General features: G+C 41.0%; 1 protein-coding gene across 2 annotated transcripts in view; it reads right to left on the bottom strand.

Annotated features, from left to right (window-relative positions):
* Positions 1 to 23,289, bottom strand: part of LOC124056903 (integrin alpha-5-like) — a 36,123-nt gene extending 12,834 nt beyond the window's left edge. The window contains exons 1-17 of one of the 2 annotated variants that reach the window (XM_046384841.1): positions 22,884 to 23,289; positions 16,776 to 16,900; positions 14,622 to 14,722; positions 13,941 to 14,064; positions 12,542 to 12,603; positions 12,326 to 12,371; positions 11,997 to 12,122; positions 10,120 to 10,164; positions 9,824 to 9,867; positions 9,576 to 9,632; positions 5,815 to 5,867; positions 4,669 to 4,877; positions 3,872 to 4,063; positions 3,742 to 3,787; positions 3,553 to 3,654; positions 1,999 to 2,054; positions 1,375 to 1,532 (exon numbers count right to left, since the gene is read on the bottom strand). In XM_046384841.1, coding sequence (XP_046240797.1) covers positions 1,375 to 1,532; positions 1,999 to 2,054; positions 3,553 to 3,654; positions 3,742 to 3,787; positions 3,872 to 4,063; positions 4,669 to 4,877; positions 5,815 to 5,867; positions 9,576 to 9,632; positions 9,824 to 9,867; positions 10,120 to 10,164; positions 11,997 to 12,122; positions 12,326 to 12,371; positions 12,542 to 12,603; positions 13,941 to 14,064; positions 14,622 to 14,722; positions 16,776 to 16,900; positions 22,884 to 23,089 — 1,752 coding nt within the window. In that variant the 5' untranslated portion in view covers positions 23,090 to 23,289. Of the gene's footprint in view, positions 1 to 1,374; positions 1,533 to 1,998; positions 2,055 to 3,552; positions 3,655 to 3,741; positions 3,788 to 3,871; positions 4,064 to 4,668; positions 4,878 to 5,814; positions 5,868 to 9,575; positions 9,633 to 9,823; positions 9,868 to 10,119; positions 10,165 to 11,996; positions 12,123 to 12,325; positions 12,372 to 12,541; positions 13,217 to 13,940; positions 14,065 to 14,621; positions 14,723 to 16,775; positions 16,901 to 22,883 lie in introns of those variants that run through there. The other variant, XM_046384842.1, reaches the window with a different exon arrangement.
* Positions 23,290 to 23,880: the final 591 nt, after the last annotated feature.

The raw sequence follows: 23,880 nt of genomic DNA, 5'->3' as shown, positions 1-23,880 counted from the left end.
ATCTACACACATGACTCAAGTGTTTCTGGCAGGTGTTCACTTTGATCAGGTCAACCACTGAGTGATGAGAAGATTGGTACTGTAGTAGTTTCACCTCAAACAGCACTTCAAATGGCAACTTCAAACCCTGTCTATTAGGAAATGACGTTAACCTCTGCTCTACCAATGAGTGAAATTACATTCACCTGGTGTCACAGGTGCAAAACAGTCCCAGATTAGACGGCTCGAATAAAAACCAGCAGGGCTTCGGCTCCTAAGGGCCAGGATTAAGAAACCGGAAAATTTGCTAAAAGGTAAAAGGGACTGAGATGATTGGCCTGAGAAATATTTAGTTTACAATACTTTTCTTTTCATCATCGCATGACAGCATAAAAACTGACTGAAATTAAAAGACAAATTTGCTTATTCTCTATGGACTACTCATGTGGAAACAGTTGTGTGATGGAGTCCATGCAGATGCAAACCTTTAAACAGCCCTCAAAGATATCAAGTGGAGTTTTCTTGTTCCAGTATTTTCTGACTCACTGCTGTGTTACTCGGTACATTATCTAAACCAATTGCCAAGGTGCATGCTTGTGCCCATGCACAAGATACACCGAACTCCATAGGGTACCTTTATTAAAGGTATCATTATTAACCCTAGAACACTAACGTTAAAATTAGCAACACCATCACTAACGTTGGGTATATTTTACCCGATATAATATCTCGGATAAAATACAGTTTATCACACCAGCGTTCATCATGCCATATAGGACACACAGTGGCCACCTCTTGGTTTTTCTTTCACAGCTGTACTGAGCACACATTTGGTCGAAAGTATCAACACATCCCTTCATTTGGTTGTAAAATTCGATCACTTCAAAATTGTGTGGGTGAAAATCACCCGACGTTAGCGTTCTAGGGTTAAAAGCAGTCTAAGCAAAAAGGTCCAAACACAGGTGAATCTGCAGCTTGACCTGAATGTTCAGCACTGTCCCATCCCTAACCTATTCACACTTAGGTTTGAGATATGGCCTGGGTAGCAGAAGCGGTAAAGCCTGGAGCATCAATTGTCTGTGAACACCCAACCAAATCAAAGTCAATGACATGTAGCCTGTGTTTGAATGTCTCAAAATCTATTGCTGCAGCAGCTGGTACAGACATTAGTGATTGAGTATGAATCCGCTAAACTTTGGTGACTCTCTGACTTTTCGATATTTAGCCATATTTCTCTAAAACTCTAAAACTAAAACATGGATAGATTGTCATGTAGACATTTGTGTTCCCCTCGGGATGATTCCCAGTAACATTAGCATCTTATGTGCAACATTTCAAAAATTGTACATCCAATCTGCCTGACATTAAGGTGGAAAAACAACTGTTGTGACTGACCCGCAAGTAGATCTTGGTGTCATGGCACAACTGTTCTCCGTTGGTGAGGCTGAAAGTCTTCAGCAAACTGGGCTGCCGGCTGTCGAGGAACAAAGTCCTCCTAATGGACTCCTTCTGGTTCTGCTTCATACTGTCCAGCTGAACCTCCACCACAAAGTCTTTGAAAAAATACCCATATGGACACAAACGTAACAAAAGACAAGAAAGAAGTGAATATGCACATAGTATATAAGCCTGCATTAAACAAAAACTGTATGCATAAGCACAGCAAGCACATGCATGCACACAGTTGTAAACATTATTATGGTAAAGCCCCTTTATGTGTATATACTCTTTGTACAGTATAGAGAAACACAAAGAGGGTACTGCTGTGGCCCACATGACAAAAAGAGATCACAGACAATACACACCAGCTCACTTAAAACAAACACACACACACTTTTCTAAACTGCTGAAGCCCACCAAGTTACCCTGTATTTACATGATTGTTCTTTTATCTTGATCTTAACTGCCAAATTGACCACAGTGAGGTCCAGCATACTTGTGGCTCCACAAAGAAAGCAAGGTAATAGGGACCATCTGTGTGTGTGTGTGTGTGTGTGTGTGTGTGTGTGTGTGCCTTACCTAGTTGAGAGGGGAGGTGCTTCCCCTTAGCCAGTAGGCAGAAACCAATGCTGACACTGAAGGTTGAACAAAGACAAAAATTTGAAAAAAATTACTGAGCTAATAGAGATGAAAGGGGTTTTTTAATGTCTATTTTTTAAAAACCTACAATGGGGGATTTTTATTATTTTTACTTTTCACATCTGCATGAACATCTGTCACATGCTGATTAAGCCCATCACTGCCAGTTAAATGTCTCTGTTCACTCTCTAAAGCTTTGTTCATACTTGAAAGCAAACACGGACGTGGACAGCTGTGACTGTGACACATGAGCACTCATTTTTTTGTTCAATGGACAGACCAAAAGAAAGATTCTTCATTTACGGTCATAACTGATGATTTGAGAAGGTGAAACCAGCAAATGTTCAACATTTCTGCTTAAGAAATGACTGAAACAATTACTCAGTTATCAAATTAGTTGGCAGTAAATTTCCTTTTGATCTACTAATCAACTCAATGATTAATCATGGCAACTCTGTCATTGTGCATACAGTCTGGACATGGCAGAATTTGTGATCAGGACCCACGCTGAGCTTCCCAGGGGTGCAGTAAGCATGCGTTGGACTTTAAACTGTATCATAGCTGTTACTGCTAATGCAAACATATCATCTGTAATAACTGTGTTTGCTTTACGTTGACAGTTCACTGTTAATGGAGACTTTTGTTGTGAAGAAGCTACGGGAAACGCACTCAATCATTCTTCAAAAATAAGCCACAATAACAATCCCCACCTGCTGTTACTACAATTAATCACAGGTGTCGCAAAATCAATTGGAAATCAAATCAGTTAAGGATCACAATTTAAAAGAATCAAATGCTTAAAAAAAAAATCAACAGACACATTACAAACGCTCACATGAAGGGAAGGTAATCGCACATTGCTTAAGCAGTTGATGCCAAACTACTCATTTCCAGAAAGTTACAATGTTAAGAACAGCACTCATCTTTCCATATAACTACTCCACCTTTCTCCCACTCCGCTCCCTTCATCTCTTTTTTTGTTTCCATGGCAGCAAAACCACCAAACAAACACGAAAAACAAGACTCACTTGTCTCAATCTAAAGGGCAGAGACTAAACTGCCAGTAATTCGGTAAATGCCTCTCACAACAGTACGAAAATGTTCCACACTTTAATACGATGGTATAACAACTTGTGGAAAGAGCATCACTGAGACTAAAAGTAGAGTGAATTTCCCCTTTTTTTTCCACAGGATCTAAGTATACTGAGTGCGTAGTTCAGAGCAGCAGCAACAGGAAACTGGCAAGCATGAAGTCATTTGACATTCTCGTGAGGTAAAGCTTGGAAAGCTAAAATTATAAACTAAGATGTGTGTTACATAACATTTGCAAGACTTTCCATGTTCGGTTACTGTCAGAGAGCTCTTTAACTACTCTTAAAGTCTTTTTTTGCTAAACCATTAAAGACCATGACATGACAAGTACTATTAGATCAAGCCTAGTATAATCTTCCTGTTAAGATTTAAGCGGAGCTGAAAAGGAGTTGACGTCCTTACCAAGACACAGCAACGGTTTCGTTTTCACAAGTCTTCTCCTCCTGGTTGAACATGGTCGGATGCACTGTAAGAGACGCACTTGCACTCACTATTGGCCGAGCCCTGATTGAAGACACAAACCATGAAAGAATAAGAATACCAAGAACTCTCTATATATTTGTCCTAACACTCTTATGTGCTTTAGCATACCTGTATAGGACTGCCTTATCAACCCCAAAAGCACCAACAATCAGATCTGGAAGAAGGGAATTTGAGTTCAGTGAAGACGTCAAAGAGAAATGTTAATAGATGCCTCGTGGAGGACTAATTTGTGCCATACCTGGGTAGCCATTTTGATCCAGATCTTTGTTGCCTCGCAGGGCGAAGCCAAAACTGGCTGGAAAAGAGCTGGAAGCCCATTGGCCAGAGAGGGTCTGAGTGGGCGTGTCCATCAGTCCTTCGGCATGACCGTTATAAATGAGAACCAATCCACGCTCGTCATCTCCTCCATAGGGACAGCCGACGGCCATGTCTGATTTTAAATATCAAAAGCACACTATGTGAATGAATGTCCTGTATTCTCAAAATCCATGTGTGTACAGCTATGTTTCATATATAGAGCTGAAGCTTACATGCAGAGCAGCTTACACCACAGTCATAAATGGTTGTCATGGACCAGGGGAGGGCTTAGTGGTTTTGTGGGCTAGTTAAGAAGCTACTGATTGTTACTAAGTTATTATTTTGTGGTGATTTGCTTTGTTTTACAGGGATTAACTTCTGTAGACCTTGGCTGAATTGTGACTGAATGATACACACACATGGCCAGTAGGTCAGCTGGTGTTGCCAAGATATCTTCCACATTTTGACTAGTATCTGAGCTAGTTTAATCAAGTGCTCAAAAATTAAATTGAGCAGCAGATTGAATGAAAATTAAACAACCTTTTTGATCACAGATAAAGTCAATGATCACATTTTTTTGATCACTGACTTGGTCACTCACCTCACAGTATAAGAAACTTTGGTATACATTAAACTTTCATGGAAAGATTTAGTTTGAAAAAACATTTGACAGTAAAAATATGCTAAAAGTAAAACATGCAAAACATATTAAAAATCTGCTGTGTGTAGTACACCTACCATTGAATCCATCCTGGTTGAGATCACCCAGCGGAGCCAGTGAGGTGCCAAATCGGCTGAAGGCCCGTTGACCGAGGAGCTGAGACTGGCTTGGTTCCAGCAGCAGAGGGCCTCTCTGGAGGTACACATAAACCTTACCCAGCTCTTCCAGGCGCCCATTGGGCCCCCGACGCATAAACAACGGAGCTCCTACCACCACGTCATCCAAACTATTAAAGCAAATAAAAGGCAGGAAACACATAATGGGGATGAAGATAGAAATAGAAGATAAACTATTGGAATACAGGTATAGATTCAAAACAAAAAGAGATATTTTAGGACCAAAGGATCCTTATTTATCAGATGTTGATTTCCTTAAGTTATGATTTCCACTTAAGCAGCTTTAACGTTCCCTACTATCTGGCAGTACTGTAGAATATTCTGTACCAGTTCGTCCCAGCTTTTCACTGAAGCTTTAAGAGAGAAATATTCAATAACAAGGCTCATAAAAAGGAAATATTTGCATATATATTTTGTATATGTTTCCCCTTAACTAAGCCAGACATAGTTGGTTTCTGTGAAAAAGTAAGGAAAATAGTTCTGTGAATCTGCACAATGCTCGGCTGTACAACGTGAGCCTGTAAAAACCACCGCAGTGTCATTTAAGAGGTTTTAACCATCAATCACACATCGTGATAGAAATGTGGGGAAAGGCAAGGAAAGTTGAGCAATTAAGGAAAAGTGAAAATTTTCTGTCGAAAGATGAGTAGATGTTAGAATGATGACAGTATAAAAAGATGAATGACAATGCAGCAATCATTCAACAGGATCAGTTCAAAGTTCAATGATAGATGGTCATTTAAAGGCTAAACTGAAAGTTCAACAGTTCGCCTTTGCCCAGGTTAAGGAAGGGAAATTGGCCAATGGAGAACTTTACACTGAGAGGAATTGTACACAGAAAGAGAGTTCACAATATTTCCAGAAATTTTCATGACGCTTAAGGATGTGAGAGTGCAACTGAGCAGTGGGAAACCACCTAATAGTCACATCGTTGTCTCTGACCTCATCCTTTACTGTCAATCTCTTATAACTTACATTTCTCTTGCATTTTCCTTTCTCATTTTTTTTTTTGCTATCCTCTGTCTCTCTGTCACTCCAGTCACTCACCCGTCGTTGTTGATGTCAGTGGCTGCCACAGCGTAGCCGAAGTACGACCCCATCTGGAACACATTACAAACAAGGCCCAGTTAGCCTGTAATCACACCACAGGGCACAGATCGCTTTCGTTTCTTTCATTTTCTTTCTCCATGTCCCTTTTTCTCTTTGGTACCTTCCACCAGCGCCCCCCAGAAGCTTTCGTCTTCAATCTCTCAATCCCACAATCTCCTGTGGTTTCACCCTCTCCCCTTTTCATGGAGCTCGGTGTTAGAGCTTCTGGAAGTTTGAGGAGAGGTAGGGGGTCTGGGGATTGTGGACTCAAACTACTTTAAAACTAACTCCGAGAAAATTCTCACGGGCCTTGGGTTTTTCCGGTTTAGTTTCATACCATGTATGATAAATTAGGGTCACGTTACATCCTTGGGTGACTCTAACTTCAAAGTGATTTGTAGTGTAGCTACACGGAATTGAGCTTGGAGACCCTTGTGAAAAACAAGACTGAATATTGGGGTTATATTGCTGTATCGCATAGGCAAAACAGCTCATACTGACATAAATCAAACTGGCTCAGGACAAAGTTCAAATTGACCGTGATACCCTGTAGGAGCACTGCTTTGCCGGATACATTCGCACTCTTAGAAATATGATCAACAATTCCTGTAGAGCTGAACCATCAGCAATGTTCAGCTGAGTTGAGGCAAGATCAGCAAGCTGAAGAAAGCTGACCACAAATCCATTTTCACAGTCATTTGCTATCATTGCTCAGATTCCTTTGATTCTCAGATTTCGGATGTGACTTAAATTTTTATGAAAGTAGTAGTGGTGCTTAACCAATAATGATTTTTTTTCTGGCCATTTGGGCTCAGCTGGAACCAGAAACACAGGCAGATCACCACCTTCAAAACTGACATGGTGAACTTTTTACACATCCAGCAGTTACGAAGCAATACACTTGGAACTGTTGGTGACCACCCGCAGCAAATATAACTTTAATTTACTCTCTTTTCACACTTTTGGTCTCTACTCACTTCCGAGAAAAACGCCCTGCTCTGTAGCTGCTAAATGCTCCACTAAGTTCACTAGCTAGTTGTTAGCTGTTGCTGTCTGCTGTTTGATGCAAAGCAGGTTGTGTACAGTGGGTTTTTAGAGCTTCTTCTCTGAAAACAGCAGTCTGTTGTAGCCAAAAATGACACTATGAAAGCAGTGGGGGTGAACCAAAGCAGTAAAACAGTGAGTCGGACAGCTTAACAAGGAACTGATACTCCGTACATCTCCATGAAACGCAGGGGAGCCACAGATTCACTTGGTAATTCTCTGTACATTCATCACTACAAGCAACCCCTGTCATATTCACATAGTTTTCAGGAGAAGTATATCCACTATAGCAGCATTGAGTAATTTTGTGGTACATCTCCAGAAATAAATCTGTGATAGCTGTCAAGTCAAACACACCCTGTTGTGGTTTCTTATCTGAATGGACAACAGTTAAACTTCTCTCTTCAATCAACATGTTGAGCTTTTAAAAAGCACAACACACGATATACATATGAAGAACTATTCAGTTCCACAGTATATTTTGGATTACTGTTAGCACTAAGTAGATGTTTTCAGCAACATAAGACAAGCCCACAGTACCCGACCTGTCCAGCAGCAAAGAGCAAACAGACATTTAGCATCTGACTCATGAAGAAACCAAAATGAAATGGAAATTAAATACTTCACATTATTAAGCTTGTCCACAATGGTCTGATACCACCAGAGATACACTATATAAACAAACGTATTTGGACATATCTCTTAATTATTCAGTTCATGTTTGGTATGGGCGGCACGGTGGTGCAGTGGTTAGCACTGTTGCCTCATAGCAAGAGGGTTCCAGGTTCGAATCCCGGTCTGGGCCTTTCTATGTGGAGGTGCATGTTCTCCCTGTGCCTGCGTGGGTTTTCTCCGGGTACTCCGGCTTCCTCCCACAATACCAGAAACATGCACATTAGGTTAATTCGCTACTCTAAATTGCCCCTAGGAGAGAGTGTGTGTGGCTGTTTGTCTTTGTGTGTCGGCCCTGTGATTGACTGGCGACCAGTCCAGGGTGAACCCCGCCTCTCGCCCGTAGTCAGCTGGGATAGGCTCCAGCTCCCCCGCGACCCTGACGGATAAGTGGTATAGAAAATGGATGGATGGATGTTTGGTATGGGGCTATTTTTCAGGGGTTTAGCCCCTCAGTTCCTGTGAAGGGATCTCTCAATGCTTCAGCATACTCTGACCTCAACCATCGAACACCTTTGGGATGAACTGGAATGGAGACTGGCCCTTTGGTCCAGCATCACTGCCTGACCTCACAAATGCTCTGCTACATGAATTTGCAAAAATTCCCACAGAAACACTCCAAATTTTTGTGGAAAGCGTTCCCAGAATCCCTTTGTATTGCAGACCCTCCTCTTTGTATTTAAAATGCGATGTCATAAAAGCCTCTGTTGGTGTTATGGTCAGGTGTCCCAATATTTTTGTCTATGTAGTGTATAATATGGAAAGCTACCTTGGTGTACACAGTCTCTCAAAATCTCTTTAGCAAAATCCTTGTATAAAGTGTACAATTTGAACACAGCATGAGTTGTTCAGACAATGAATCTTGGCTGAGCAGAGACAATATTGTTAAATATCATAACAAATAACAAAATTTGAGGTTTTATTCACCAGATCAACAGAGCCTCTTGCACAAAGACCCTCTGGAGTGTTTTTGCAGCTGACTTTGACTAAACAGTCCAAGTGCCCACAGAGAGCAGAGGGTTGTTTAGCCTGGAGTTTACCTCAGATCACTCTCACTATGACTTAACAGTTTACTCAGCGCCCTCCACCCTCAGACTGACACCTCTGAGCTGTCACTGATGACCTCCCACACACACACACACACACACACACACACACAGACGATGCACACATGCTTTCCCATGTGTCCACGGTCACATGCTCTAACATCTCGCAATATGTACACAATGAAGCCTTGTTAAATTACATAGGAAAGTAACTGATGGGCCATTTCCCCATGATGTAGCTGCTATGTCCCCACTCAAAGGATAATTTTTACATTTTTGTGGATTTTGTCCACCATAGCTTACAATGACATTGCTACAGAGAAGGATTGTGGCCAGTCCAGGAGCAACAATTTCAGAAACTCTTTCAATACTGCCTGTAACGCAGACCAAGACAAAAGTCTACTTTTATATCCTTAAGACATTTTCCCAATAGCCCTTCACAATGTCACTTTTTCACAAAACATCACCATTTGTTCATTCATTCATTTATTTTACACTTTTACACTTATTTAATATTGAACTTTTCCACTTTCCAATTGGGTGGTCAAACACACCACACCTAAAAATGTACAGCAGATGGGTATTTTGTTTACTCATAGAGAATTTTCCCAAAAATAAACTTGGCTGCTAAATTGATTTATCTTGGGTTATAGCTAAAGTAATGTGACTTGAAGCTCAGTTAACGTCTGGCCAACAAATCCCATGTTGAATCAATACCGTGACAACATGAACACTATCCTGGTCTGCTGTTTCTGGGTTTGATTTACAGCTTTTAGAGACCATGAGCTGTGCGTACTGTAAGCTAGACCTCTGACCCTCAGTAGGCTTCCTCTCCGTGGGGCAAATTCCTGCATCTCCCCCCCTCACACATGCCACTTTAAATGTGTACCCTCATATGAGAGTAGGGGCTGGGCTAACAGGCTAACACAGAAAATCTCCAGCCAGATGTGCACATACCTGCTCCCCTGTCAAGTTGAGCAGAGACTTCAGATTCCTTCCATCTAGTATGGATACCTATATCAAGACAAAACACATTACTGATTGACTGTAAAATGTGGTTAATGATTACAAGAGGCATATTGAATTAGTTTATTTAAAGTTTATTTAGCTTTATGTATTGCAACTGCAGGCCTGAGTACAATGCAGGTACATGGTTGTTTTTTGTAGACTGTGCTGTATATAATGAAAATGTGGGGATTCCTTACTACACCATACAGCATGAGTCCTTTTGGAACTCCTGTGATGAAATCTGCAACAAAGAAAGCAAAGGGCAAAAGGTCAGGAAGGGTCTTTTCAAAGCAAGATACTAATAACTAAAAACTGAAATGCTGGATAAACACTTCTTTGGGTTTCTAAGGGTTCTTTTCTTCCTTTTATGTCACAACACAATCATGTATAGAGATTGAGCAGATACATTTTTTACACAGCTTGTGGTGGAGGTCACCAAACCCTGCACTCAGTCATGCATTTTAGCTCTCTGTACTGTAAATATGACCCTCACCTTCCTCATCATCCCCGCTGAACTCACCGCCAGCCACAGAGTAACCTGAGGGCAAAATGCACATTAAAGATAAGGTCGAAAGCAGAACTGTAGATCAAATAAAAGGTTTTCTGAAACATGATGCATACCTGAAATTACAAATTGTCCAAATCTCTTTAAATTTAGATTGGGATAAAATAAAACACTGTTGTATTTTTATTGTGGTATTAGTGGTTACTAGTAAAAGAACAAGCCTTCACAGTGCCAGGCAGTGTCACACGGCATTTCAACTAAAGATTTTAAAACAGTTCTCGACCAATTCAGCGCTCTACCTCTCTAACATTCACAGAGAACAGACCGAATCAAATCAAATCAAATCAAATGTTTTGTTCCATGCATTCACCTGGCTTGTCAAAACCTGGCACTGACATTACCCAGAATGTAGCTCAACTGTCAACAGTTTGGCAAGAGATTCAGATTGTTGTGTTAGTAATTGCTGATGTAGCCTTGAGCATAGCCTCCACTTACGGAGTACTAGTCTTGGGAAGTACTACAGTATATGTGAAAGAAGTTTTAGAAAGCCTTTTGAGGGAGCTTAAGTGCCTCAAGTGATGTCAGTTGAGTCGGTGTCGGATAGGTTTGTACATGTCTGAGGGCCTCGTCTCTGCATGAAGCTCCCGGCTACATTAGCCTCTACTTGCATATTACACCCACACGTCCCACCATCTTGGCTGAGGTTTATCTGTATACATCAACAACAGCGTCCACAGACACTAAACTGTTCATTTGGCCCCACAGTATGAATGTTTGGAAGAAGTTAATTGTTTTGTTTGCCACTTAAAGTGTAATAAAGTGTGCAAATCTTTCTTAAGATAGGACTAGAGAAAAGTTCACCATGTTGTAATAATCACAGGTCTATAATCCCTTGGGAGCATGATTGTGCTCAGCATATTAATTGGCAATACATGTGACTTATGTGAGTCATATCATGAGTCATATGTAAATTGATATTTTGACCTAATAGTGAAACGAGGAAAAGTCAAGAGCCAGTTTTCAGTTCTCTGTGAACAAAGATAACAATTTGATATGAGGGTGATGAAGTGAACTGGAAAGAATTCTTCCTCCAGGGAAAATTAATTTTATGAGCAAATTTTGAAAAATCTTCCACAAAGTTTTTTAGATTTCTTGCGTCCCATATATATATCCATATTAAACTGTTTGGAAAGGTGTTTATTTTTTCCTTGACAGGGATTAACCAAAAGAAGAAATGGACCTCAGGGTGGTGTTAAAATAAAAATTGGTGATGTCCCTAAGTCCTCACATGTTATCCTCTGGGAAAAATGCATATCCATATCAACATTCACGCCATTCTGCTGTTGAGATATGTTGCTCTGGACCAACTGACTTGGATCATTATGTTTTGCTACTTGCAAGTGTAAAAATGAAGGACAGCAATAATAAAAAAAAAGACAGAGGCCACAGTAGTAGTGTAGGTAGTATTTGTCATGTTAGAGCAACACTGTTGGGATTAGTAAAGATCCAGCATGTAGGATTTAGTGGCGTCTATGTATTCCGTTGCTACTGACTGAACACTCCTCATCCCACCCCCCTCTATGGTGGTGTCTGAAAACCCAAAAAATGGAAAAGGCCTTTTTGGAGTCAGTGCTTGTCCATTCTGGGCCACTGTAGAAATACGGTGATGCAAAATGGTGGAATCTGTAGAAGAGAAACTGCTCCCACTCTTGATATACAAGGCTCATTCTAAGGCAAAAAACACATTGATTCTTCGTTTTCAGTGATTATACAGCCATGAAAAAATTATTATAATATTCCATTTCTGCCCCTGATCCTCCAAAATGGACCTTTATTAGCCTTGTCTGACTCGAATGCATCCTCACCCAGATAACTGTCATCATAGCTTCCCTGCACCTGTCGCGTCTGAATCTGCCCGGCGACTGACAGCAGAAAGTACGAGGGGTAGTAGGCCTTTGTAATCTCCTCTGTGGTGGCTGAGATCAGCTGACCTGCAGCAAGGATGGGTAACAAAGAGTTAAAGGACAGAGGTTAAAATAAGGCCTGCGGCTTTTAAACTCTGGCAGCTAAGCTTCCACTTGTTGTTCATTCACCAACAAAGGTGATGGATTGATTTTATGACTCGTTCAAAGGAAAAATCTATTGGATGATATCTCCTAAAAATCCATGCTGTTCCACATTCCTATGAGCTCACCTTGCCAGTAAAAGCTGCCTGGTCCTCCAAGCACAACCCTCCCATCCTGTAACACACAACAGTAGCCAAAGCTGAGAAGTCGGTGTGCTACCAGTTTCATCATGATTTTCAAACAAACTGTGCAAATCTGGTGCACAGAGGGAAATCTCCACTGATAAACAGTTACTATGTGATTATGCAGAAACCAGAAAAAAATCCAGCAAATATTTCTCTTACCTTGGTGAAGTCTGCACTAAATCCTCCTTGACAATAGCCCTGTCCAGCAGGTCCATGTCTTTCTGCAATGAGCAGCACAAAACAGAAGGAAACACTAATAAATGTTCTGTTTCCGAACATTCTGTTCTGTTGAGGGCAGCATTCTCCAGTGTAATTTTCGTAACGTGTCAATTGCTTATTGACCCAAAACTGAATTCCAAACCAGCACTTTGAAAACAACAGCTCCTGTGTGCAACGGGCCCACAGATGTAGAGGCCATCATCACTGTATTACTTTGACACAGAAGAAACCTTTTGTGGTGATTGGTGATTTTCAGGCAAGTTCTGGAGGAGTATCTTGTTTCTATGATTTTTGACAGGGTTAATGGATATTTATACACAATGGAAATCAATGACAATCATATGTCGGAGATATTTAGGTCACACAGAATCAAAAAATGTTTATTTTGTGTCTGTGTTTTCAGATTTGATTGAGTGTTGACTCCACACTCAAACTCCATTGTGCGTCAAATTTTCTACTACGACTGCCTCCTCAAGCTGTGAGCCACAGCAGCTCCAACTACTGACCGTGTCAGTCATCAGTCAGATCACCCAACTGAGCATTAAATGAGTTCCCGTTATTTTCAGAACACTTAACTTTGCCTGATATGCACCCCACGGTTTGAAATCCTCTGATCTGGAACAACAGCAGAGAAGCAGATCATAGTACAGAAACAGTACAGTGCACCTCTACAGAGCTTTTTAGCCTTTTTCGCTTATCCTGGTTTGACCACATTTACTGTTTGGCTGCATATAAACATCAAACCAGCTCTAATAAACCCGCAAAAGGGCTTCTCTCAGCCCTGGGCTAAGAGCTAACCCTGGGATAATATAACCCCTTTTCACAGGGTTAACTTAAGCCCAGGAATATACGATTCACACTGCACTTTTACTAACCCTGGATTAAATGTCTGTTTGGAATGCATGACGAACGTTTACACTGAAGAATAATGCATAACCTAAAAACATAAGTTTTGAAGCCTCAGCAAGCCCTAGACTAAAGTTTGGGTTAGCCTACTTTGGAATGAGCCATTGTTGTGGCAGTGTCAAAGTTGTATTAGCCTATTACTTACAGCACCAATAGGCCAGGGCTAAACTGGTTCTAAATATGCTTTTAAGACCTGGATTATATACAATATGAAAAGACTTAAAGTTATCAACTACCTGGTGAGCCCAGATAATGTTCTTACTAGTTTATGAGACAGAGACAGAGACAGAGCTGAAAAGAAAGTTAATCTCTTACATTAATCATATGGAGAGATACATGACCACAAGGGAATGTTAATGTTCTCCAGCAGTTCGTTGGATTAAGGTATGTTTGTGTTGGACGTAGGAGGTTGGCTGTCATTGCAGTAACTCACCTGTTCGGCATGGGGCGAACTCTACAAATGTTTTGAGGCTGTCTACAGAGAGGTAGCAGGTTCCCGTGACATCGGCAAATGCTATGTCATGTTCGGTCCTCCAGTAATACCGTGGAGCACAAGCCTGTAAAGCACAGCAACATATCTCACTCCTTGGTTTCCATGTGTTCTACATGAATTATGATGTCTATGGCCTGGGTCCTGTATGTTTTTACTTAGTTTGCATTCAGCTAATTTAGCATGATGTTGTGAATGTTGCCAGCATGCGCAAACCTTTAGCAGGATTACTGTTACTGTCTCTGATTTCCAAAAGAAAACTAAAGAAAAGTTTAACACAAAATATTCAACATTTTCTGGACGATGAAAGTATTTTTAGTAACAAAACATGTTAAGAGATTTGTCAGATTGTGGTTTTCTTTCAGACCAGAGGCCTTAGAGATTTTCTGCAACCTGGTCTGTATAGCACACCAAGTGACCCCACAAGGAATCCAAAAATTCCATCATGAAATATTCCTGCTTGCACCACAACAATAAAAGTCTGTGGTTTGATGGCAACTGGCACTACAGGCCTACAGCATATCTGTCAACAGTAAACTGACGAAACAATGCTAAACATGTAATCACACAGCATAATGGAGGTAAATTGTCCAAACAGACCAGCCAACTATGAGTCGTTCTTACCAGGACGCTGTTACCATGGGAACGCACGGTGGCTCCAAACCACTGATGGGACTTGAACTCAACCTGAGTGTTCACATCATTTATATAAAAATATCGATCACCTAGAGGAGCAGAAAAACATATTTAAGTTGGAACGCAGGTCTTCTGTGACTGAATAACTTATATCTGCTAAACTTTCCTCAGAAGTTGAGGAGTCAGTTATTTTAACTGAGTCAAAGAGCCCCCTGTCATCGGTGTTTGATTTTTGTGTTGTGACGGCTTCATCTGAGAGCGTTCCCCACATGTTCTTGGCTTTTTACATGGATATTTTATGGCCTTGTTCCCGGGGTCTGCAGTCTTAATCCATCCTCCATGCTATGGCAGACTTCAAACAGCTCAAAGGGACTTGGACCTTGTTGTTACTGTAACCCAAACGGCTGTACTTCATTGTCAGGATCTGTTTTAAGAAGAGGCCCTGGCAGTATGAAGACAGGGAACAGTGATGAGGGAGGGGGTGTTGGAGTGCTAGAGGTGTTTGTGTGTAGACGCCTTCCAAAGGTTTTGCTTGCAGCATTACATCTCCATGATTTTGCTTTCAACAGCAGGCTGTTATAATAATTAATTCAGAAAAATAAGACAGTAATATTTCTACTGGGATTGCTATTCCGGGTCCACAAAACTTAACTCTTGAGCCAGATAGGTGAGCCAGGTTAACTTTATGTCCTATGGAAGTTCCTGACTTGGCAAACCAGTTCACTTTCTTATCCAGCCACTAATAATTTGTGATGTTCGGATTTGCTGTCAGGTCCTAATTTCTTCTACATGCAGGATTTTTGTCACACCTACAGTGTAATAAGCAATCATCAAACAATTTTGCCATTCAGCATCCTTGAAAAGTCATTTCACAAAACCTGACGCCTTCAATGAATGAGAAAGCTTTCCTTTGCTCCCAGTGTAGGGACTAAAAACAAGTTAAATCATACTTAAATATGCCTATAACTGTGTAAGCTTTACTGTGGTATATTTTCTGATATATGTCCCTGCTGTCTGTAGTAGAGTGGTGACATTAAACTCTCCTGGCTGTAACTCAGTGGGCCTGTTAGGTTAATGGAGTCTGGGCTGTGTCTTCAAACACACCATGAATCCTGAAGCCCGTAATGGGAAATGCAAGGCTACCGAGTATAAAAGTATGAGCGTGTGTGTGTGTGTGTGTATGTAAGTGTGGTTTTGCATGTTTTTTCTATGGTGTATCATGTTTCAGAGGCTGCCTGCAGAGACAGTTTGTAAACAGTTTGTAGGTGTGTGTTTATGTACATGGAGTTTACACAGCCGCAGCTCTCAGTCTGTGTAAACCTCCATCTGATATCTGCATGTGAGAGTGTTACGATAAGTTAGACCCTGTGATCCTCAAACGGGGGTCCTTATCACTTCCTGCATTTCTGATGGAGGTGATTACTTTTCTGGCAGAGCTGGGGGCAGCCCAGGTCCTCTGGGGTCCTTGTCCCTGTAATGACTCTGCTCTAATTAAAGAGCACTCACAACACTGGGACTGAGTCCAGCAGGAAACCAAAGCTCTGTGAAAACACTGCAAATAGCCCATGTCCCAAATCGCGTCCTCAGCCACCATTAAAACACAGGAGAGACATCAAAGGCAGGTTTCAATTAATACAGAACTGTTGGATTAGGAGCAGAAAGACAGCAAGGAGATGTGTTTTTTGCTTTATTGGACAGTGATAGTGAAGGGGCAGACAGGAAACGGAGGAGAGACAGGGGCATGACATGCAACAAAGATCGTCGACAGAAACTTGAACCAGTGATGGTTGTGAAATGCGCTTTAACCAGCGAGCTGCACAACCGACCTCAGGGTCAAGCACAGCGGTGCTTAACTCGGGATGCTACTTTTTACTTCTTCAGTCACTTTTATGGCTGGTTAGATACAGCTGAGGGTTTACTATGCAGTCCTGTCCAAACTGTTTAACAGCGCTGTTAGGAAAGTGACATTTTTACATGCTGGAACAATGCGAGTTACCAACTACTGCTGTGATTATGATGTAGGGAAAATTCTCCCCCTTTGGCTTTTAATAATAATGGAGATCGATTTTTCACAGATCACATTTTTATCTGTGTGGGTACCAAAAGACCAGCCGTCAATTTAGATTTAACAAGACACCCTACCTTGCTTGTCAAAGTTGATGATGCTGCAGTTAGCTTGGCTCCAGGGACACAGGAACACAGCTCCTCCTTCAGTGATGCCGGGTTGGCTGGTGTTCGCTTTTGGAGCACCGACCAAAATACTGATACTAGACAGCAAAAAGGAAAACCATATTTCACACTGAGATTAAAAAAAAACATGAGTGCAGGGAAAGTCTGCCATTACACCACAATATTTTTGGTCTTAAATCATATGCATTTAATTTGTCTTTAAAAACATGCCACTGATGAAACAAGTTTGAAGGGTAAAAAGGGACTAAAAGATCAATTGATTGGCTGGATTTTTCTGATGTTTTCCCCAATTATGCCTAAGATTTGTCAAATCACTAGATGCCACAATGGAGCTTTAACTCCTTTCTGCTGTGTCTTAAATCTATTGGGTCATCTTCTGAGATGCAAAATGGTCCACTATGTTCACCAGTTAGTTTCTAGTCTGCTGTTTGGTGCTAAGCAGATTTACAGTGACTTTATCAGCTGCTCAAACAACACCCTCCAGAGCTGTGAGCATGAAACAAAACAGTTTAACTTTAAGTTTTTAAACCAAAACAATGTGCTGAAAGATGTAAAAACTGAGGGGAGAGCTGAGGGGTACTTCATGGCTGTAGTATTTCTCTGTAGGTTTGTCAACTGCTTCAACATTATAAGAAGTTATTTCATTCATTGCTACTATAAAACAAACAAAAAACTGTAAAAAATGCAAAAACAATAAAACTAGAGCAGCTAAGCCTACTACAAAGTTACTACAGTGAAACAAATACATGTGATTATGCTGTCATTGTGGGTCTTTATGAAACTTGAACTGACATGAGTGCAATTACTGCAGCTCTTTTTAGTGTAATGAATAATAGCCTTTCGTGGAACTGTTTGTTTGGTGATGGTTTTTGTTTAGTTTGTGCGGCCATCCAGCCAAAGATGTGATCATTTTAATTCTTCTTCTAACAATGAAGGGAGGATCTTTCAAGTGAAAAATAGCTCTGCAACTACACTACAAAATCCATCAAGTTTTTCAAAAATATCAGTGTCATTGCCATTCTAACGACTGTAACTATCTGTGCATTAGCTAGAAAGCATTTTATCTTCAAAAGGTTTGAAAATGTACATGAAAATAAAGTGAGGGAGACTAAACAAGAAGTACCTGGATATGTTTCTGCATATTTTCAGTGGATGACAGTCTAGAAATGAATAAACAGCAGGGACATTCAGGTGCGATACAGCAAATCATCTGCTGCAGCCAAACACTGTCTCTGCATTTGTTTGCATGCACGTTTCTGTGAATATCAAGCACACACGCAAATGTGCAAGTGTGTGTATGCAGTATGGGAGTGTTTATTACAATTCAGTGTAACCGTCACAGTTTTCAGACAGCCCTGCTAAAAAAGGCCAGGCCCAGAGTAAATGGCACAACTTAAGGCACTGGTGACTGATGACATTAGCAGAGATCAGACAGACTCTGTTCTCCCTCCCTCACAAACCCCCATTCCCCAAATTGTCTGGAAAGCACAAGAGGAATATTTACATGGCTGGATGAGCTTTTCTTATGAACCACTCACTCTGCAGCCACTCAGCTGATGAGAGTGCAGGCTTTCAATGGCCTTCTCTTTAAAAGGCACAGGGTTTTTAACCCACTACCACCCCCTGCGATCTCTGCTTGTGTGGATTTGTACAATATACTTCTGAGTGAATTAAAAGCCCCCGTGATGAAAACTTAACTGCTGGCAACAGGCTCCATGACAATACGATTTGTGTCAGTGGGGCGATGGATGCTCTGCTGAGACCTGAAATAAGAATTCCTTTCCTTTAACTCACGTTCAGCAGGAACATCTGCAAACAGGGTGATGCCTTGGAGGCATGGCGAGGTCAAGGATGCAGCATATAATTCTTTACCCAAGGATTTATGAGTTCCAGTGAATGCATTCACAAACTCACATTATTCTGGAACAAGTCATAATCTAATGATAATGATGTCATAACCTACTCAAAACATACACTATCTTTCTTTTCTCTCTCTCTTTTTTATTTAATACAAAATTATTCAATTCAAATAAAACTATTTACGAAGAGACAATAGCTTTGGTTTAACTTCTCACGATGTCATATTGAGCAACAAGGGGTCACATTGTTTCATTTTAAGGGGCACAAGCGAAAAAAAGTTGGGAACCACAGAACTATGATGATGCTATCTTCCATTACTACAATACATGTCCATGGAAACCAACAGAGTCTCTGTATCCCCACTAACCCTGTTCAAGTTTCTCAAGACCTTATCTGGGTTGTATAATAAACAGGATATGATTCTTATATGAGCCAGATCTCCAACCCGAATATCTTTGCTTGCTTAACATGTAAATACACTCATTAAACTCATACATATGTGGGTGGCCCAGAACAATAGGACTCATGACTTAACCTGATAGAGAGTTATATGCATAAAATACTAAGATAAACTGCACAGCGCAATGTTGGTTTAACCTTCATTAAAGCTGCACTTTAATGAAGGTTAAACGTGTGTGTGTCTCACTGAACACGGCTGGTGCCCTTTTCTATTCTTTCCTCCCTTGCCCCTCAGACAGCCTGAGTTCGGCACTGGCCCATAGCTGTACTAAGTGCTCTGTGAGCCCAGCTAAAGGGTCAGGTCAGCATGCTAACATTCCCACAGTATCATGTTGACGTTTGGCAGGTATAACATTCAACATCTTAGTTTAGCATGTTAGCATACTAATCCAAACACACAAGTGCATGCGAGACAGGTGGGAATTTCTTTAGCTTTGCAGATCAGAATGTTCCAGTCTGGACTGAAGTGATAGACCAACTGACACCCATTGCCATCCCTAGAGACATGATGCTAGCATGGCTAAAAGTACATATATACAACTACACAACATGAGATTTATTATTGATGCAAGCCTTACATTAAATGCTCCTTAAAGCTGCAAACAAAGTGCATTTAGTGGTAAACTGACATGAGGAAGAACCTGGAAACAAAGAAACTGGCATCTGTCAGTGAAATTCTGATGTTCTACTGTTGTTAATGTTGGCACATGCATTGGATCATATTGTATACACCTGATGCCTGCCTCTTTAACTAGACTTGCTGATTTAAACTGGACATGTGTGCCGAGAAAATGAAGACAGTGAAGGTATGGTGAGCAACAGCGGGAACTCTTAACAAGGCTCCCTACAGCCAAACAGCCCACTAATTGTCAGAATGCATGACAGCTGGCAGAAACAATCTGAACAGCAGAAAGAAAACATCTCCCTCGTTCAGGAAAGCATCCTTTTTTCCCACCGCGTTGTTTTCCCACCACAAAACAAGAACCACTAGATTCACATGCAGATGTTCAACGGTAATTTTGAGTTGTCTAAATACATGAATTTAGCCAAAAACAAAATGCGGTATTGTTCAGTGTGAGAGAAGCTATTGCAGGCAAAAGGGAGTTTAGTCTGCACAAACTGGTCAAAATCAACATCTCAGTAATTACTTGGCAACATGTGCTCTGACTGCCAGAAGTTTAGTTAAGCAAACAAAGAGAATCTTAACCAATTTCCTCACAGGAAAATATCTACATTCATTAAACCAACATTAGTTTTACTCTGTGAGCCCTCGAGGATGTTAGCGAGGGAAAACTGAGACACAGAGAGCTGATAAGTTGTAACTGGGATTTATGTGGCAAAGATCTAAGCAGTTACTTTTTACAGGAGCAACTGTGAGCCAAATATCATCTGCTAAAGTCCTGTCCAGCAGGTTATCATACAGCAGATAAAGAAGCAACATCTGATGAGCACAGAATTCCTGTTATTACATACCTATTAATCCTGTCTTCAGATGATGTAACAGGTCCTACAGCGGTTCTCAGCTGCTGAGAAACAGCAGCTGAGAACAGCTGGCTGAGAGGGTGTCTTGGCTGGATAAGCCATCATGTATCTGACTGTCTCAGCAGAAATAAATAGGCTGGATGTGTTTAGATTCTTTTACAATTCAGCCAGGTGTGGGCCTACTGTTGCATCTGTTCAGCTAGTCATCGATATCTCTAAGTGGTGAGAAAGGGAGATTTATGTAATTAGGAGGCTACATTAATGCCGTCCAGGAGATGTCGAGTCTTTCATACTACCGATGGCTACTTCACGCATGAGCTTGTCTCTTAGCTGGAGTACAGTAAAGTTAAAATGTAAGTAAAGTACCAGCCTTCCTCAGTTCTGCGCACATTACTTTGTGTGGCCACAAGACTTACAATACAACAGGTATTGGCTTTAGCCCACCATTTACTTTCATTTTTAGCCCTTCAAATGAAAACGGATGGGGCAGCCCTGGTTTAAAGTGAGACTACGGTAACAGCTGAACAACAGTCCCTGTGGCAACTGCGGGAAGCGACAATTATTGGACAGATGCGAAATAGTAAAACACAGCGTTAGAGAGCTAACAGAATTTATTTCTTTTCAAAAGTCACATAGTTTGGCTTTCAATTGGAGGTTTTCTCTAAGCCTTCATTCAGAGGGGGGACTTCATAGTTTAATCATGATTCCAAAAATGTATGTCGGTACACCTTGGGTGATGTACTGTAAATACTCTCAGTACTTAATGGTGCAAATGGAAATTCCTAGTTTGTTTCATGTCTGGCTGTAGTCTACGGGATGTTTCAAATTGAGAAGAAAAGATCATACTTCAGAGTGTGGGCTGTGATTGCAATGACCTAATGACTGAGGTAATTTAACAAAACTTACTACTACTCAAAAGGTATTTCCAAAATCCTTAAAGACAAAAACACCTGGAGGAAAAAATATGTCCGCTGCTCAGCAAAAAGGACTTTTCTGTTTCTGTTTCTCGAGTTGTAACAAACACAAAGACATCAGTGTGTGTACAGAAAGAAAATATTAATGTGTCATTTTAAAACACAAAATAATGGAACAAAACATCAACACAACAGCAAAGTTTACAATCACAGCTTGAATTCTGGTTCATGTACAAACAGGTGATCATTTCTGGTTACCATCTTTGTTTGGATGAAGAAAAAGATGAACTAAAAAATCACGATTTATCATGCAGCAGAAAAAAATACTTTTCCACTCAGATGTTTTCAGGTGTCTTCTTCATTTCTGACCATAACTTCAGAAAGATCAAAGAGCTATTCTGTGGACAATCAGACGCGAAGCTCTGCGACTCACACACTTCATATACTTCACACTCAGTCACTTCATTCATTACGTTGGGATTATGACTGTGTGTGTTCCACACTACTGCACAGAGGAGACTTAACAAATGATGGACGGTCCACACATGTTTGATCTTTGACTTCTTCATCTGTCACCAAAAACAAGCGAGCAGGAAACCCCTTGTTTCCCTTCAGTATATATTCAGAAGAAGATTTGCATATTTCTTACTCTGCTGTAGGTTAACCCCCTCCTCTCTGAATCACACACACACACACACAGCCTTGTATGTCTGTTTCCAATCATACTTGGGCCGGAATCCTGTGTGTGTGTGTGTGTGTGTGTGTGTGTGTGTGTGTGTGGGAGAGAGCGAGAGACTCAAACATTAACTGCACCACTGTGAAACTCAGACCTTTTCAAAAGGCTGATGTTAAAATTTAAAATGATGTTCAAAATGTTTTCCTGGTATTTTTGTTATGGCAGTTTAACAAAAAAAATCCACAGCATAAAACAATACAGTCCTGAAACGTGTAAGTGACTACTACAGCATCAATTTAAACTGCATTCTGACTAAGTGAAAACCCAATGATTTTTACAGGAATATTATTGATATCTACTGGACCACAGACACAACTACAATATTGTAAGGATGCTATAAAGGCGAAGAAAATGTGAGGGCCACATGTGTAAGTCGGTCATAAAGACCCGTTTTGACTGCAGACGGTGGTCTATGGGGGACACGATTTTAAAGCAGCTACAACAAGCCCACCACCACTGAAGAGGTTAGTTTCACTTTAATTCTTGATCAATTCTCTTGTGATATTAAAAAAAGATTGGTTTGGAACTTTAGAAAACTTTGTAAACCTTCTCCCACTGACTCACCAAAGTGAGGGAGGACATCAGATGATGATGCGTAAAAAACTTTACCTGGATGAGTTGCTGAAGAATTCCACCGAATAGCCGAAATAACTTCCCCTTGGTCCGCTGAAAACGACGCGTTTCTCCGTGTCCAAGTTAAAGGCAGCGCAAAGCTGGACCAAAACCCCCACCACCACCACCACTACAGGTACAACCCGCACGGTGGAACATTTTCCCCACGACCGGGTAGGTGAAAGTCCAGGAACGGTGCCCATCTCTTCTTCTGCGCGTCTCTTCTTTCATTGAATAGCTGAAGCGCAACACGCATCATCCGAGCTGTTCCTCTGGAGGACAGTTTGGGTCGCGATCATAAAGTTTTGGTCCTGAGAAATCCGCTCAGCTCCAACAGGTCCGGTGTACTGATCCAGAGTGAATGGTGAAGCGTGAAGGAAGGCGAGACACAGTCAGACAGACAGAGAGGGGGAGTGAAGGGAGGAGGAGGGGGGAGGAAATCATTGCTACCTCATTTGGGGTGGAGCTTTAAATATCAGAAGGCAGTCAGGTCCCCCAAAAAGACAAAGTATATTTATTGGCAAAGAAATCTTCGATCTTTTATTGGACTAATGTCGAAGCAGACAGAAAATTACAGCCGATACAAAGTCATCTTAATGGAGTCTGTTCAGACACAACCAGTCATGATGCAGCATGAAGGTGCAGCATATCACACCAAAGCACAACTTTAAATGGGTGAAAGCAATAAACAAAGTGCAAAGCATTTTCTTCTTATTATTATTAATGTGACTTTAATCGGTTTGGGACTTCACATGCTCTTCTTAGCCGAGACCTGTGACTTATTTGTGACTCTGTCCCTCTTTTACTTTTGATGCTCTGAACACCTGACATTAATGACATGTAGACAAGTGTTCAGTCTTTTTGATGTTAAGTGAACAAGAAGGAGACAGCGAATGAATGTAATGATTAAGACAACATTTCAAAACATAAGAAATTTCCTGCAGTGCTTACTGTCAGAACGTTCTGGTTTTGTTCTAACACACACAGTTCAGTG

The sequence above is a fragment of the Scatophagus argus genome, chromosome 3 (genome assembly GCF_020382885.2).
Source record: "Scatophagus argus isolate fScaArg1 chromosome 3, fScaArg1.pri, whole genome shotgun sequence".
In the NCBI taxonomy this organism is placed as follows: domain Eukaryota; kingdom Metazoa; phylum Chordata; class Actinopteri; family Scatophagidae; genus Scatophagus; species Scatophagus argus.
Note: the sequence above shows the minus strand (reverse complement) of the source record. Positions and strands in the feature narration are given on the sequence as shown.